The following is a 15,549-nucleotide window of genomic DNA, read 5'->3' on the forward strand; positions in this document are numbered from 1 at the left end:
TTATATGAGGTGGTAATAATCAGGGTTTATAAAAGTTATTTCTTTTAGTTTATGACTAAATCTTGTGAAAAGAAACCGCGCCTGTTTCGGCAGAAAAGGAAAAAGGCAAAGAAAGGAAAAAAATGTATGAACATGAAAAATTGTATTTGTGTTGTGCTGTCATATGTCAAAAAATAAAAGAAAACAGCGAATGAGTCAAAGGATATATGTAAAGATAACCATTTTACAACAGTTTTAAGTTATATCCATTGACTGAACACTGAAGTTAAAGACGTTATTCTTTGCAACCCAAGATATATAATTAAGATCTTGACTAGCATTGGGTCTCGCTCAAAAACAAGAAGGAGAAGAAAAAATAATTGTTTGAGTCATAGATCCGTTCAAGCGATCTGGGGGGAATGAAGAGTAGCATCATATGAGCATTGTTTATACAACCACAGAAAAAAATGCCTAGTAAAAGAGTCCCGACATCAGTTTCAAATCTCCGGGAATTAAAGAAGAGAAAGACTGTTCATGAGCCGCTTGCTAACGAAGGAGCTAACTTTATTGCGATAAAAAAGGTAAAGACAGAGCATGAAGAAACAAGTTGCGAAACCGATGAAGCTGCCACCGAAGTTGATGCAAGTATAGACACTGCACGCATCAAGGTTGAGGTTGAAGTTGAACGTGAGCTGCCGCCTAATATTTTTCCTAAAGTCGATCCAGAGGATGCTCTCAAGGGTCCTGCAAAGTGGGCCAACATTTATAATGAGATTGTGGAAATGAGAGCCAAATTTTGGGCCCCAGTTGATAGTCAAGGATGCGAGAGCATGCCAAACACAATAACTCCTGGGCTAAAGTTCCACGATTCAAAGAAGTACCGATTTCAATTACTCATTTCCCTAATGTTGAGTTCGCAAACAAAGGATGAGGTGAATTACGAAGCAATGGTCAAACTAAATGATGGACTTGGAGAGAAGCACGATCAAGGTTTTTGTCTCGATGCTATGTCACAATTGACAGAAGCTGAGATTGATTCCTACATCTGTAAAGTCGGATTTCATAACCGAAAAGCCCAGTACATTGCAAAGACGTGCCAGGTATTGAAATCTGAGTTTGAAGGAGATATACCGAAAACTATCGAGGATATTGTTAGACTACCTGGGGTGGGTCCGAAGATGGGCCACCTTTTACTCCAAGCCGGTTGGGGCATTAATAGTGGAATAGGGGTGGATGTGCATTTGCATCGGCTAGCATTGTTATGGCATTGGGTCTCGGCAAAAGCAACGACCCCAGAAAAGTGTCGCATCGAGCTAGAAAGCTGGCTACCCAAAAAGTACTGGAGCGACATCAACCCTTTGATCGTTGGATTTGGTCAGGTAATATGTGTGCCAAGAGCCAGCAATTGTGACGTTTGTGCACTCGGCCGAAAGGGCCTTTGCTCAGCTGCTAATAAGAAGTTGTTAAAGGGACCGATCAGCGAGGAGCGAAAGACCAAGTTGATGAAACAAAGAGCGGATTTGACAAATCTAATCAATGAATATTTATAATAAAATCACTAATCTATGTAACCTCCTTCTTTTGAAAGAGAGTAGAATATACTGTTTTTATTCTCGAGCAAATTCTGTGGTGTGTCAAACTCAGCAACTTTACCTTGGTCCAATACTAGAATCTTATCGCTATCCATGATGGTGTCGATTCTATGGGCAATAGTTAAGATGGTCTTGTCTTTGAACTGTTCTCTGATTGTTTCTTGAATGATCTTATCTGTTTGGAAGTCGACCGCAGCAGTGGCTTCGTCCAACACCAAGATCTTACTAGTCTCATTCAACAAAGCCCTGGCCAAGCATAACAACTGTTTCTGTCCTGCTGACAAGTTGGAACCACCCTCTTCAATATCAGCATCCAACCCGCGTTTCTTGGGTAGCTCGTCAGGATTCTTGCTTGCTTCCTTCTCCGCTTCGGTTGGCTCCGATTCCATCTTTTCAACATGCTCCTTTAAATGGGCCAACTCTAATGCCCTCCACAATTTTTCGTCATTGTATTCGCCAAAGGGATCCAAATTCTCTCTGACTGATGCTCTGAAGGTATGTGCCTCTTGTGGAATAATGGTCAAGTGGTGTCTAAGATCATACAAGCCAATCTCACTGATGTTGATTCCATCAATGTCAATATTACCACCAGTAGCTTCAATGATTCTGAACAAGGCCAAAGTCAACGATGATTTTCCAGCACCTGTTCTTCCAACAATACCCACTTTTTGTCTGGACTCAATGGTAAATCCAATGTCTTTCAATACCGGATTCAAGTTTTCTCTATATCTAGTACTGTAATTGTTGAATTTAACGACACCATGAGCTGGCCATGTAGCATCCGGTCTCTTGTCCCCGATGATCAAAGGAGCCTCCGACGGCAAGTCACAGTACTCGATGATCCTTTCCAATGCAACACCACTAGATTGAACCATACTCCATGAGTTGATTATGGCTGTCAAGATGGATGGCACAGTGATGACATAAGTCAAGACAAAACCAACCATGGCTGGTACTAAAGGATGGCTTCCAGTTAACGAATGCACGGACAACACAGAAGCTGCTAGTAATGTCACAGCAGAAATAGACTGTAATCTCATTGATAACCACCGCATGATATCAACATTCACGATATTAACCAAAGTCCGTTCATCAATGAATCTTTTACACTTGTGGATAAATCTGTCTTTTTGGTGGAATGCAGTTATTGTTTCAACACCATTTAGTGATTCCTGGATTACTGACAAAACTGGCGAGTTCACAACAGATTGCAATCGTTTCAACTCCCTTGAGGTAGGGATGAATCTTGCTCGGTAGTAGTTGTATATCACTCCTAAAACTAAAATTACCACAAGCATACTGGGCAACGAGGCAACAACAACGGCCAACGTAATAACGGCTTTAACCATCAACTGGAGAAAGCTTATCAATGTAAAAGGCAATGTCATATCCAAGTTGGAGATATCCTGGGTGAATCTGTTTAATATTCTACCCACGGGAGTAGTGTCATAAAAGGACATTGGCGAGCGCAAAATTGATTTAGCCATAGTGTCGTGGAAGTACCCCGCAGCGCGAATAATACAAAAGGACCAAAAGATGAATAAGCCCAAATAGGTCAAAGCCCCACCCAAAGCACCAACTCCAAAGTATAATCCCAAGAAGAATCCTGGTCTTACAGTTGAATTGTGATCTTTGTTTATGTTTGACCATTCTTTCAAAATATACGTCTCTGCCACATTGAGGAGACTAACTCCGATGCTAGATATCAAAAATATCGAAAAGTAGCCAACATTGCTTTCCTTGATGTATCGGAAAAAAGTTTTAAGTGGAACAGCTCCCTTTTCTTTCTCCTCCTCTTGTATCTCGGTCTTACGATTATTCGAGCCATCCGAATTCTCCTGATAATCATCCTCATCATCATCCGAATATTCGTGATCAAAGGAGACGACACTTGCTCGGCGCAATGAACCATACGTAAGTTCTACATCAATTGTTTCGCGAAGAGTATGATCCACCTCTGCCTCCTCGAGCTCTACCAAGTCTTTTCCTGGTATTTCATTGTCAGGTGTCGCCTCTCTCAGCTTATCGGAATTTTGTCTACCAAATTCGTTAATCAAATTTGCCAAGTCCCCCTTTCTACTCATCACATTGTCATAATTCCCATGTTCAATCATAGCACCACCTGCCAAAAGATAAATGTCATTGGCTTCATGCAAAACAGGAACGGAATTTGTGGCTAAAATTTTGGTACGATTTCCAATTATTCCATCGCTAGCAAGAACTTGCTTAATCAAGTTTTTTCCCACATGAGCATCAACAGCAGATAACACGTCATCAAGAAGATATATGTCAGCTCTTGCATAAACAGCTCTTGCCAAGGAAATACGCGCCTTTTGGCCACCACTTAATGATATCCCTTTTTCTCCCACATTTGTTTTATCGCCATCTGGTAACGTTTTGAAATCAGAAACCAACTCGCAAGCAATGATCGTCTTTCTGTAAAATTCGGAATCGTATTTATGACCAAACAAGATGTTCTCTTTGACCGTACCGTTCAAAATCCAGGGTGATTGTGGACAATAAGCGATAGAGCCAAATACCTCGATCTTTGGCTGTGAAGCACTCTCTTCATCTTGATAGTTGGCTCCTTGAATAGGAATGTCACCAAGAATCGCGCTTAGCAAGGTAGACTTACCGCTTCCAACTTTTCCAACCACGCAAGTCAATTTTCCCCTCTTGCCCACAAAATTAATATCTTTCAAGGCAACATTCTTCAAGCTCTGGCCCACAACTTCATCTTCTTCGTCTTTATACGATTGATCTGGTTCATTGGCGTTCCATACAAAGTTGGCGTTGTCTATTTTCACCGAGAAGTCACCTTTCGGTAAAAGCTCCCGCTTGATTTTCCCATTCTGATTGGGACTTAATTCTTCCAATACCAATAACTCCGTCAATCTACCTAGCGATACTTTCGTTTCCACTACGCGCACTACTACACTCGGTATAGTCATCATTGGTTCCATCAACAAATCAAACAAACTCAATGCCGGAAATACCACCTCAGGAGTCAATGGAATACTGTACAACCAAGCAAATGCGGCAAAACAAGCACAACTGATAAAAAATGGCACACATGTCCATAAAAACTGTGCAAGAGCAATAATGACACCAATCAGTTTAAGATTTTGTAGCTCCCTGTTATTTCTGATATCGCTCAATCTTTCCAACATTGGCTTTTCCCATGAATACAATTTGATGCTCTTAGCCAGATTAACAATCTCGGTAATCAATGTTGTCCTATCATCTTTGTCCTTCATCATCCGTTTGTAGCTAGTGATCACAGTCGCATTGATTAATGTAACTAGTGGTACCGATAACAATGCGGCCCCAAGTCCAAAGAAAGATGCTGCATTGAAGAATTTGTATAATGCAACAAGACACACCACTAACTTGATTGGAGCCGCAGAATAGTCGCCTAATTGCAAAAACAATCCATTTATTTGACCAATATCTACTGAAATGTTGTTGATAATATCACCGGTTGGCTTCTTCTGTCTCGATGCTGGGGAAAAGTTTAATGCCTTTTGGTACACCAAAGTTGTCAATGAGGATCTAATACTAACAGCCAATTTATTCTGCAAAATAGTCATCTGGTTATAAACGATGAAGTTGCCCACTACTATAAGGAACATAACACCAGCCCAGTAATACCCAATGATAATTGGCGGCTTGTTATCCTCAGCACTGGAAAGATAGATGTCAAAAAATGCAAGAAATTTCATCAAGACAAATGGCTGAGAAAACTGCAAAACCGTCTCGATAAAGGACAACAAGAGATTGGTTAATAAATATCCATAGTATGTTTTGAATACTGCTGCAAACAATACTGGTGAGTTCTCATACTTTTGTCTTCTAATCACCGACCAAACTTTGCTGAGAAAATGGAACTTGACGGTTTTCTCGTAACTCCAGTAATGTTTTAAAACCGGATATACTTCATCGCAAGCTAGATTATCGGCTACTTTGGGAAGTTCTGAAAGCTTGATGTCATCCGTCAGGTAGACCTTGTCGATGACCGGTTGTATGAAGCTGAATGAAAGCAGTGAAAAAATGGAGGCTCTATTATCGTTGTCCTCTAATTGAAAGCCTGGAGTATAGAATCCAGATTCGAGAATAAGAAGCAATCCACTAGTTGCAAGTACTGCAACTTCAAAAGCATAGCTGACAGAATCGACCAGAAGCACATGATGTTTCGATACAGAGTCCTGGACCACGACAACAAAAAGGAATAATGAATTTGCAAGCCAATAGAAAAGTAGTGATGCCACTGGCACAGACGATTTTCTATACTCAAGTAAATGTAATACAGTGGCGAGTGACGTTGCCACAATGTTGTTGAAAATAAAACTATTCTCCACTAGGGTGTAAAGCGCAAGCAACAGGACGAATTGAGTTAACACTAAAAAGACTCGAACAACCTGGGACCACGAAGTTCCCGTTGATTTTCTGGATGCAAATGTTTTTGATCGTAAAAGTTGTACAATTTGGACACCAATGAATACTGAAAATATCAAGGACAAGCTGCTCCCAATAAGAATCAAGAACAGGGGGTTCAAGGCATTTCTATGAGGCGAATACAAAGGCGGCGGAAGTGACCAGCTAGTAGATTGAAACACATTAACACTGGCTTCCGAAGGAAATATTGAGTGTCTGAAATTGTGCAATAAAGCAAGGGGGTTGAGGACGGAGAATTCGAGACTGGTAATTTGAAATTCTGGTCCAGTGGCGGAGCCATCTGAAAACAAACTCATTCTTGATTATTCTTTTGAAAAGAAAGTGTCAGCAGGTGTAGACTTTGGTTGAGATAGCTGAACCTTGTTATATTGTTTTTCAATATTGTGGTTTGGCTATTTTATATATGAGAATCTTCAAGGGGTTTTTATCTTATCGAAGCCTTCCTACTTTTTACTCTCTTTTTTACTTTTGTTTTTGTTTTGCATCGCAAATTGCGTTCTTTCAGCTGTCGAAACAAAGAGCCACTTTATTGAATGGGTTTGACGATTGGCTTTGTGATTGTTGTCGGCATTAATCTGTTACTAAAATGGAACGCTTGGCAGTACACATTAGAGTTTAGTTGAAGAGAGTAAGTGCTTTCTCATACTAATGGATTTGACTACACAACAGTTTAGCTTCCTTATCCTTAACTTCTAAGAACCATCATGTTCTTTGAGCTTTACTGCCCTTTCCTATTAAATACCCACTGCTTAAAGTTTTCCAAGTCTTAATCAAAGGCGGTTATCTTTTTACTTTCTGGTGGAACGGCACGAATTGTGTACCATCGGCAATTTTATAATCTTTATTACAAAAGTTTGCGCGCCACAGTTAAATACTTCAAATAGATAAGAAACTTATCTTAATGGTCGTACTTTTGAATCAAAGATACGGCCAATAAAGGACTAAAGGATCTACTTTAGGTTTAGTAGTTGTATAACATAGCATCCTGTTATATATTTTTTTCGTTTTGGCCTCAAGTGGAATGTTTTATATCCTTATTGTCTTACGAACTTTTTGCGCTAAATTGGTACAAAGAAGTATCTTTTTTGTCTGGGCTATCTCCAACTCCGTTTGATCTTGATCCCTTGATCAGTTAATCATCTTTAATTAAAATAAGTCTACGGACTAGAAATATCAATACTCCTTCATGATACATGTAAACTTTACCATTTAAATCCTCAGTTTTATTTCGATACCACAATTGAAATCTATGTTTCCGTATCGGGTCTTCCACTTCGCGACTTTTTGTACACAAAAACAATAACGCGTTTTGATCTTTTGATCTTTTCTTCTCTTCATCTTTTGACCATTTTCCCGTTTTCGTCTTCCACTCCATCTATATATGTCATTCCCGGACATTATCTTTACTGCATCATACCTCACAGCAGATTCACCTTGTCAATACGCATTATAGACACATACACTTTCAGAACTCAAATTACATAGCCCAACTGTTGCAGATACAAGATTGTAAATGGAAAAGCAAAATTTCTTGTTGCCGTTTGCATTCTCCAAATCATCCTCGTTTAATGAGTCCGATGTTTTGAACAAAGCGCCGAGGCAAAAGTCAGTTATCGATGAAAATGCTAGTAGTATCTATCATACAAGGAAAACTATGGCATACCAAGGCATTGACAGACCAAGTTTGCAACTGAATGCCCCCTCATTAAAACGGAGAATGGGGAGGAGTTTCAACGATAAAGACGACGTAAAGAAAGCTACTATTGGGGACAAAGACTCTGAATCTGATTATGAGGAAGAACCCACTTTTATTGACGAAGAGGTGAACGATAGTGCTCCACTACCTCCAAGCAGTCCTGTTGGGGCTGAACAAAATGGGTTCGAGCTAATGTCGGAATTTGATTTTGCCACTAATCCTACAACGAGCTTCCAAGTGCCAAGGTCGCCACCTAAAAAGTACGAGGGCAGTCGAGACATTGTGAAGACGTCGCCACAAAAGCCAATAAGTTCTGAACCTGATTTTGGGATCGACAAGTTCAATAGGTATAGAGGAAGTTTCAATGACAAATCAAGAAACACACCGTCATCCTCAAAAGCAGATGCAGAGAATGAAGAGGTAAGACAGCAGCAACGGGATACTGCCTATAATAAGGCACGAAATGTAATCTTGGATGCATTTGAGAATGTTAAAACAGTGATAGACTTGCAATCAATGAATTTGTACGAGATTCCTGACGAGATTAAGGACTTGAATAACTTGGTCATAATTGACAGTTTCAGCGATGAAGCGTCCATAGAGTTTCCCTACCAACTATACCTCACAGGAAATCACTTGACTCAACTTCCGCCTTCATTGTTTAAATTCACCAAGTTGCAAGTTTTATCATTGAGGCGAAATAAACTAAAATCAGTCCCGCCCCTAATTGGAAAATTGGGAAACTTGATTGACTTATCATTAAGCTCTAATAAGCTCATGTTTCTCCCATACCAGATTCTTGAGTTGAAAAAGCTAACAAATTTTACTTCTGGCCCCAACCCATTTATTCCAGTATCAGACAATGCTATACCAATGAATCACAAAGATGCGAAAACATTTATTCCTAGGTCAAGATCGCCAATCAAGCTTCTAACCCCCAAGGTTAGTGAATTACCGACGTTGAAAACCTTGTGCCTCAACGTAATTGCAAAACACGACGTATCTTATTCTGAAACAAAGTTGTGGAAAAAGCACACACCAAAGTTATATCACCAAATAATTATCGAAGCGTTGAAAAAAGGAAAATTCCGAGACACTTGCTCGGAGTGTGGTATCATAGTTGTCGAGCCAATGGCTGAGGTTTTGGAATGGTGGGATATACTACAAAACAGAAACGTGCCTATTCGAAGACAATTTTGTTGCCAAAAGTGTGTAAACAAGTATGAAAGAGGTTTGACAGCGTAAGTTATAATAGCAAAGTGTAATTAAACTGGAGTCAAAGAAACGACCATTATTCGAGCTTTACATAATTTGCAGGAAATGAGCCATGTTGGCCCATTATTTCTCCTACCCACCAGGATCCTGTTCTCTCCAAGATCCTAATTCTGTTGCCCCTCTTGAAGGATAAGTCTCCAGGTTCCACACCATTAAAATCATATAGTGCGTAGCAGAAACCCAAATCCGCCTCTGGTACCGATTTCGAATAGTCAACAGCGTGGTTGATCGTGATAATTGAAAGTTGCTCTATTTCAGAAAAGAGAGGCTCATTTCTCTCTTTGAAACAAAATGTGATGGTACTGATATCTTCAATCGACTGCACCATTTGCAAATTTGCTACAAGCAACCTAAAAAAATCGTCATTCAATACCTGGAATTTAATCTGCAACACATTGATCACCTCTTGTACATTATATAAAAACTTTGGGAGGTTCGACTTTAGGCATGCGTTGATACTCTCGTACTTAACCTTGCTGTCGTCCAATTTCCGCTTGATCGAGTAAATACTGTTACTTTGTTTCAAAGAGAGTTCGTTCCGCTCTTGCTTTTCACATAGCACCTCATACTCGTTGTATAGCTTATCATAGTCCAACAAGAATACGTGTCTTGAATTAATTTTTTTCGAAACTAATTTCGATATGCAGCCCACTTCCTCTAATTTTTTATAGTCGTTATTGATGAACAGATTTATTTGGCTAGCAAAATTTATAGACTGAATGTGATGTTTGTAAGTACTTATCCTGGTCCAAGAATTGTAAGCTTCATCAATAGTGTCTGCTGAATTTTTAAAGTTACTATATGGGTCGATTATATCCTGAAACCCATGCGCAACTAGCTCCGACCCTTTCAATAACTCCAAAGTAGTCTTTGCAAAATCCTTCAATTCTTCCAATAATTCCTTCAAATGGATCTCCTGAGCCTTAAATTGTGACTCCATGGCATTGAACTCTTCATCACTTGTGTATGAGTTTCCTGGATAGTTAAGTTTTTGCTTCCAAAATTGGGGAGTACGTCTTATCTGCCTCCACTCCAACTTGCCACTCTTGATAAACTTTTCGTCAACTAGTTTGAGTGTTTTGGAGAACTGGTTGGAGATTTTATTGACTTCCTGATTCATTAGCTTTTCTTGGTGTGTAACAAATATAAATCAAAATTTTTAGCAGCCAAAAAATAGAAAACCATTTTCTGTTTTTCTGCCTTCTTCCCTTACTACCACTATACCAGGCAACAATAGAAATGACTACAATGCCTAATCAAGTATTACACGAAGTAGAGACTTTGGAGGATATTAGAAAGTGCTTACAGCAAAGTGGTGTTAATTTGAAAGATGTATCGTCCAGTATTCATTACAAAGCATTGAACGAACTTAAGATGTGGGTCGATCAGAAAGACAAAGAGTTGGCGATGGACTGGGATAAATTTCAAGAATGCGTCACTTTCATGTTTGAGAATTACTGTTTCTCTTCGCTGGAAATCCAGCTGAAGTTGGTTGAATGCTCAGAGGTATGTGTGCATTATTCATTTGTGTGTTTCTAGTCGCACTAACAAATATCTTTTTGCAGCGCAGAGACGCTTTGCTTGAACATAGCTTGAACTCGGACGTAAACAGAAGCGAGCCTACGTATGTATCTTTTTTAGATCACTTCAATGAAAGGACCAATTTTCTAACCATAGTCTAGGATCAATAACGTTACAAATTGGGTTGTCAAAAAAGAGGGTGACATTGAATCTGTCAGATCCTCCATAAAAGCGGCTTTAAAATATCTTCAAGCTGGTTTCGAAAAAATGAAGTTCCCAAAAGAATTGGCAATGGAAGAAGGTGCAGAGCACAACAACAAAACAAAGTGAACTGAGCAAATGCTAAGGGGCCTTGCTAATGCATTCTTGCCGATAAAACCTGACCCATACCTACAATTGCACAGATGTCTCTTTGTTTGCTCAATTGGAAATCCGGAGCCCGAATACAAAGACACCAGACATAATGTCGGCCATAGAGTGATGGACGAACTTATCCACACGTATTGGAAAGACCACTTGTATAAGAAGGGAAACTACTATCTCTCAAAAAAATATCCCAATCTCGTCTTGTTCATATCTGATTCAACTTTAATGAACCTTCAGGGCAGGGCAATACGCAAACATTTTCAACAATTTCATAAAAAATCGAGTTTGATAGTACTTCACGATGATTTGGAGCGAGAGTTGGGGAAAATCCAAATCAGGAAACCGGGCACGAGTTCAAGAGGTCACAATGGTCTTAAATCTATTGATGGAATGTACAAAAACAAATATTCGAAAATCGCTATTGGAATTGGAAGGCCAAGCTCTAAAACTGTGACTGACTATGTGCTACTGAAGTTTGACGCGAAAGAGCAGGAGGTTTTAAATTTAGTGGTGTTGCCTAAAGTTGTGAAAGAGTTGGAGCGCGTGATCGAGGCCGATCTCGATCACTTACAAAGAGAGAGCAAAGAATCTTGAAACTTTGGATGGGAGTGAGATAGGGCTGTATATTTATTTTGTAAATTTAGGTCTGTGAATCATATACTGCATAAAGGAGTTCTTCTTAGTCAAAGGAGAGACAACAGAAAACCAAAATATTTAGAATCTTTATATCACTATTCTCTATCAATATACCACTAATACTGCAACGACTTTCTCCCACAAAAACGTTCTCCACACCTAGTTTGAATGTGGTCAGATGCAATTTACTATTGAGTTAGTTGCTGAAAGGTCAGTCTTACGAGAATCTATCAAAGGTATGCAAAGACTCCACGAATGCAAATCACCACCTCAACAACGGGCAAATACTAACTTTGACGTGCAGGCATAATATGGACTATATTCTTTAACAGGCTATTTGGACCAATAACTCCAGCAACAAGGGAGTTTCTTGATGTTACATACCCCCTGGTGGCAAATTTGCCTGACCTTGATTCTTTGATAGAGGAAAAGATCACCACATTTATACGCACTCGCATTGAGGGCAAGCCACTACCCGCAAGGGGAACTATCACTATCCAATTTTTGAATAAATCTAATGAGAAACGAAAGAGCTCTGGATGGTTTGGTAGGGAGTATGAGAATGACGACATGAAAGCATGGGAAACGTGGACAATCAACGTCGAATCTCTACCAATAGAAGAAGGTCCAAGCATACACCGACCCAAGCATGCTGGCTTAGAATACTCAAGGGCAGTCACAATATCTATGAAAAGCTTTGAAGATAGTTTGGTGAAGATTTACGATTTCGTGGATCGACACAAGGACCACATACCGCCTATAACCTCACTCGAAAGCTCTCCGTTTCCTTACATAATAAAAGTACAAGAGGATTCAAGATCAAAGCCCGAAAAGCACAACTCAGATGGTGACGAGGGATGGGGGTCCTATATCAAGAAAATACTTGATTAAACTACACCGTATAATGTCTGAGATTACGCTGTTTGGATTATTGATTTATAGTATCATATAAATAAACTGTGAAATATGTCAATTCCGTGATTACAAGTTTGCCGAAAGCAAGCCCTCTTCACCTCTGACTAAGATACACTCATCTTCTTCGATAACCTTGTCAAACTCTCCCAATTGCTGGGCCAAGTCTAATACCTCTTGGTCATAGCTACCAGGTTGGAACCATAATCCCTTAATCACCGACTTGTAGCCATCAATACTGGAGATTTCTTTCAACGTTGACACAGTTATTGGTGGGGGAGTTAAGAACGAGATGCTCAAACCATCAACACTAGCAGTTTTATACTGATTTAAATCTTTATGCTCTTCAATAGCTTTGATAATTTGAGTGACATTAGACACAACTGGTTGGCCTAATATCTCCTGTTCCTTTGGGTTGATTGGGATAGCGGATAAATTGTGCTTCACATACCAGTTCAAAATCTTGTACCCAAACTTCGAAGGATTATTAGAAGCACCAGCCACGGCATATTGCCTCTTGGCTCCGAAAAAGGACTTAATTTTGGCTTTCATTGACATTTTTGGATGTGCCGTTGTTAAAAGGAGGTTGTCTACTGAGATTGTGCTCGATCTTTCGAATATGGGGTTCCTCAAGTTCTACAAACCAAAAAAAAGAGAACTAGGAGCGCTACCATTGTCAGAGACATCAAAAACCTTTTCGCGAAGTAGCAGCAGATAGAACTAAAGCACTGTTTCCGTTTGACCACATTTTTTAAACGATTATTGTGGTCTCCATGGCAAAGGAAAAGAGGACTAAACCTTGTTGCAACTGCAAACGATCCAAAGTTAAATGTGTTTATGAAGGTGCCTTGCCATGCCAACGATGCCTCAAAACAGGCCAAGCGGCCACTTGTCAATTTGTGCATAAACTTCCTTCATTGAAGCTACCGTCGCTAGGTTCAGATGCACCCAAGCTACCCCCTGTTGCTACACCCATAGCACTCAACCCTATGAATCTAGCGAGTGGACAAAAACCCGTGGTATCAAACATACCAGCATTACTTCCAAGCCGCAGCACTTTCAACTCACCACCGTTTAAAAGAAGCTTGTCGCCACTACCCCCAAATAATCCTTTGCATGTGGAGCGAGCTTCAAATAAAGACATGCAGTGGAAGTCTGATATAGAGCAACGCTTGAACTCCTTTGACAACAAAATTGACTCCTTGGTAGATCTATTGAAGCTGAACCAACCGCATGCCGTCAAGACGCCAGGCTCAGCAGACATTCAAGCACGATTCAATGCTAACCATTTTCAACCTTTGCGAGAGCCACATGAACATATCGAGCTGCGTTATTTAGAAACCCCAATATCTTCCACAAATCACCATGCATCTGATAATGGCTCTAAGCGACAAAAAATGGCCCGTAACCTTGGACAAGAAGATGGCTATAATGATACCGAATACAATAGATCACACCCTAAGGATTTCAGGGATGGATTCTTGACAAAGAGAGAAGCAAAGGATCTTTTTAAGTTTTTTGACTCCAATATAGCTCAACAATTATTTGGATTCGAGATATCAAAGTTCAAAGTCGACGATATTTGGGAGACATGCCCTGTTCTTGTTTGTGCCGTTTCAACGATTGCATCAATTCATCATCCTCAGCTCTCCTCCAAGGCATCGCAACTACTGGGCTACTTGCGGGATTTGTGCGGTACTCTTTTTTATCAAAATAGACCGACGGATAAGTCAAGTGCCTTTAATACAATTGTTGCATTAATATTGTGCAGTTTCTGGCTATCTGATTCACAAATGTTCACTGGGTTAGCCCTACAGATTGCTAAGGAGTATGGGTTGAACAACCCCAATTACGGCAAGAACAAGGACGATTTGAAACTTTGGTATTTGTTGTATGTGTTGGATGGTCAACAGAGTATGGCATTCAACAGGCAGCCGTTGGTTAGTTCTCAAGAGTATTCTTTAAAACATAGCAGAGAGCTTTTAGTCAATGAGGATGAAAAGCAAATATCACAAGCCAAGAGACAATTAGAGAACAAGATCGAATCAAATGCACTGGTAAGTACGGAACCTACTGAAGCTGATGTGCACCAAATGCTATTGAAGCAAAAATTTACCGATCTAAGGTTGGTTTCTCAAGTTGAGTATAACCAAGCTTTGAGTGAAGCATTTCGTGGCGATGCTTGGGACTTGTTGATGCCATCTGCGTTTGGAATCCCGTCGAAGAGCAATCTTGAGCTAGACAAATGGATGGTTTCTTGGACCGTGTTATTAGCTCCTGGAAACTATGGAGCCGTGTGGTCGACAAAGAGCACTTTGATATATTACAACTTTGCTAAAATGCATATAAACTCGTCAGCAGTTAGACAGCTATCAATGAATCCAACCGGTAGTGGGTTATTTCCGGCTTGGGATAACACTATAAGAGGGGATATGGGTACGGGGATACAGAGGAGACCACCAACAGAGGAAATTGACAGTGAAGAAGATTCGGATTCTGATTCGTCGCGCGAGGAAGATGAGTTCATCTCTAACAAGGAGTTGCTATCGCCTGATGAAGCCGCCATCAACGCCAACATAGCTTTGAATGCAGCCCACACTGTCATAAATTTGGTCATTAATGATAAAGATATTCTTGATAATTTGAAGTATGTTCCCGTGCATATACATGTAATGTTGTATTACGCAGCACTATTACTCATCAACCCTCCCGCAAAGTCAAACAATGCCTCAGTCACACTAACCCCGGAGATCTATTACGATAAATTGCTTGATAACTTACGAACGGTGGGTATCTTGAAAAGAAAGATATATAGTAATTTACCAATCGATTCTAATTTTGGGTCGAGGTTTATCCGAAGTTTAGAAAGCTTGGAAGCAGAGAAACTTGCCGAAGTTAAGGAATTCATGACTACTCTTGAAGAGCAGGAGTTAAGAGGCGTATTTGAAAGAAAAGTGAATTTATTTGTTGAGACTAGCGATAATATAGTGGAATTGACAGAGATGAGTGAAAGTGGCGAAAGCAGCAGAGCAAGTACACCTAGGGCTGAAAAAATTAGTGCGTGGCCGGGATCTCATCATGGTCATCCATGAATGTGATGATTAATAGATTGTCATT

General features: G+C 40.0%; 9 protein-coding genes across 9 annotated transcripts; 6 read left to right on the forward strand and 3 right to left on the reverse strand. All coding sequences in view use genetic code 12, as the record gives it.

Annotated features, from left to right (window-relative positions):
* Positions 1-446: 446 nt before the first annotated feature.
* Positions 447-1,529, forward strand: NTG1 (bifunctional N-glycosylase/AP lyase; the record flags this gene model as incomplete). Its single annotated transcript, XM_051817719.1, has 1 exon — positions 447-1,529. The coding sequence occupies one exon, from the start codon at positions 447-449 to the stop codon at positions 1,527-1,529; it is 1,083 nt and encodes a 360-aa protein (XP_051669079.1).
* Positions 1,530-1,537: 8 nt separating this feature from the next.
* Positions 1,538-6,322, reverse strand: MLT1 (Mlt1p; the record flags this gene model as incomplete). Its single annotated transcript, XM_051817720.1, has 1 exon — positions 1,538-6,322. One exon carries the CDS (start codon positions 6,320-6,322, stop codon positions 1,538-1,540), a length of 4,785 nt encoding a protein of 1,594 aa, XP_051669080.1.
* Positions 6,323-7,539: 1,217 nt separating this feature from the next.
* Positions 7,540-8,967, forward strand: CANMA_005348 (uncharacterized protein; the record flags this gene model as incomplete). Its single annotated transcript, XM_051817721.1, has 1 exon — positions 7,540-8,967. The coding sequence occupies one exon, from the start codon at positions 7,540-7,542 to the stop codon at positions 8,965-8,967; it is 1,428 nt and encodes a 475-aa protein (XP_051669081.1).
* A 46-nt stretch (positions 8,968-9,013) lies between these two features.
* On the reverse strand, positions 9,014-10,117 carry CANMA_005349 (uncharacterized protein; the record flags this gene model as incomplete). Its single annotated transcript, XM_051817722.1, has 1 exon — positions 9,014-10,117. One exon carries the CDS (start codon positions 10,115-10,117, stop codon positions 9,014-9,016), a length of 1,104 nt encoding a protein of 367 aa, XP_051669082.1.
* Positions 10,118-10,236: 119 nt separating this feature from the next.
* CANMA_005350 (uncharacterized protein) lies at positions 10,237-10,848 on the forward strand (the record flags this gene model as incomplete). The annotated part of the gene is made up of 3 exons (XM_051817723.1): positions 10,237-10,503; positions 10,589-10,621; positions 10,675-10,848. The coding sequence occupies 3 exons, from the start codon at positions 10,237-10,239 to the stop codon at positions 10,846-10,848; spliced, it is 474 nt and encodes a 157-aa protein (XP_051669083.1).
* Positions 10,849-11,109: 261 nt separating this feature from the next.
* On the forward strand, positions 11,110-11,478 carry CANMA_005351 (aminoacyl-tRNA hydrolase; the record flags this gene model as incomplete). The annotated part of the gene is made up of 1 exon (XM_051817725.1): positions 11,110-11,478. The coding sequence occupies one exon, from the start codon at positions 11,110-11,112 to the stop codon at positions 11,476-11,478; it is 369 nt and encodes a 122-aa protein (XP_051669084.1).
* Positions 11,479-11,698: 220 nt separating this feature from the next.
* CANMA_005352 (uncharacterized protein) lies at positions 11,699-12,411 on the forward strand (the record flags this gene model as incomplete). The annotated part of the gene is made up of 2 exons (XM_051817726.1): positions 11,699-11,756; positions 11,825-12,411. 2 exons carry the CDS (start codon positions 11,699-11,701, stop codon positions 12,409-12,411), a joined length of 645 nt encoding a protein of 214 aa, XP_051669085.1.
* Positions 12,412-12,501: 90 nt separating this feature from the next.
* CANMA_005353 (uncharacterized protein) lies at positions 12,502-12,990 on the reverse strand (the record flags this gene model as incomplete). Its single annotated transcript, XM_051817727.1, has 1 exon — positions 12,502-12,990. One exon carries the CDS (start codon positions 12,988-12,990, stop codon positions 12,502-12,504), a length of 489 nt encoding a protein of 162 aa, XP_051669086.1.
* A 215-nt stretch (positions 12,991-13,205) lies between these two features.
* Positions 13,206-15,524, forward strand: ZCF30 (Zcf30p; the record flags this gene model as incomplete). The annotated part of the gene is made up of 1 exon (XM_051817728.1): positions 13,206-15,524. One exon carries the CDS (start codon positions 13,206-13,208, stop codon positions 15,522-15,524), a length of 2,319 nt encoding a protein of 772 aa, XP_051669087.1.
* Positions 15,525-15,549: the final 25 nt, after the last annotated feature.

Source organism: Candida margitis, assembly GCF_024628925.1.
Source record: "Candida margitis strain CBS 14175 chromosome Unknown scaffold39, whole genome shotgun sequence".
In the NCBI taxonomy this organism is placed as follows: domain Eukaryota; kingdom Fungi; phylum Ascomycota; class Pichiomycetes; order Serinales; family Debaryomycetaceae; genus Lodderomyces; species Lodderomyces margitis.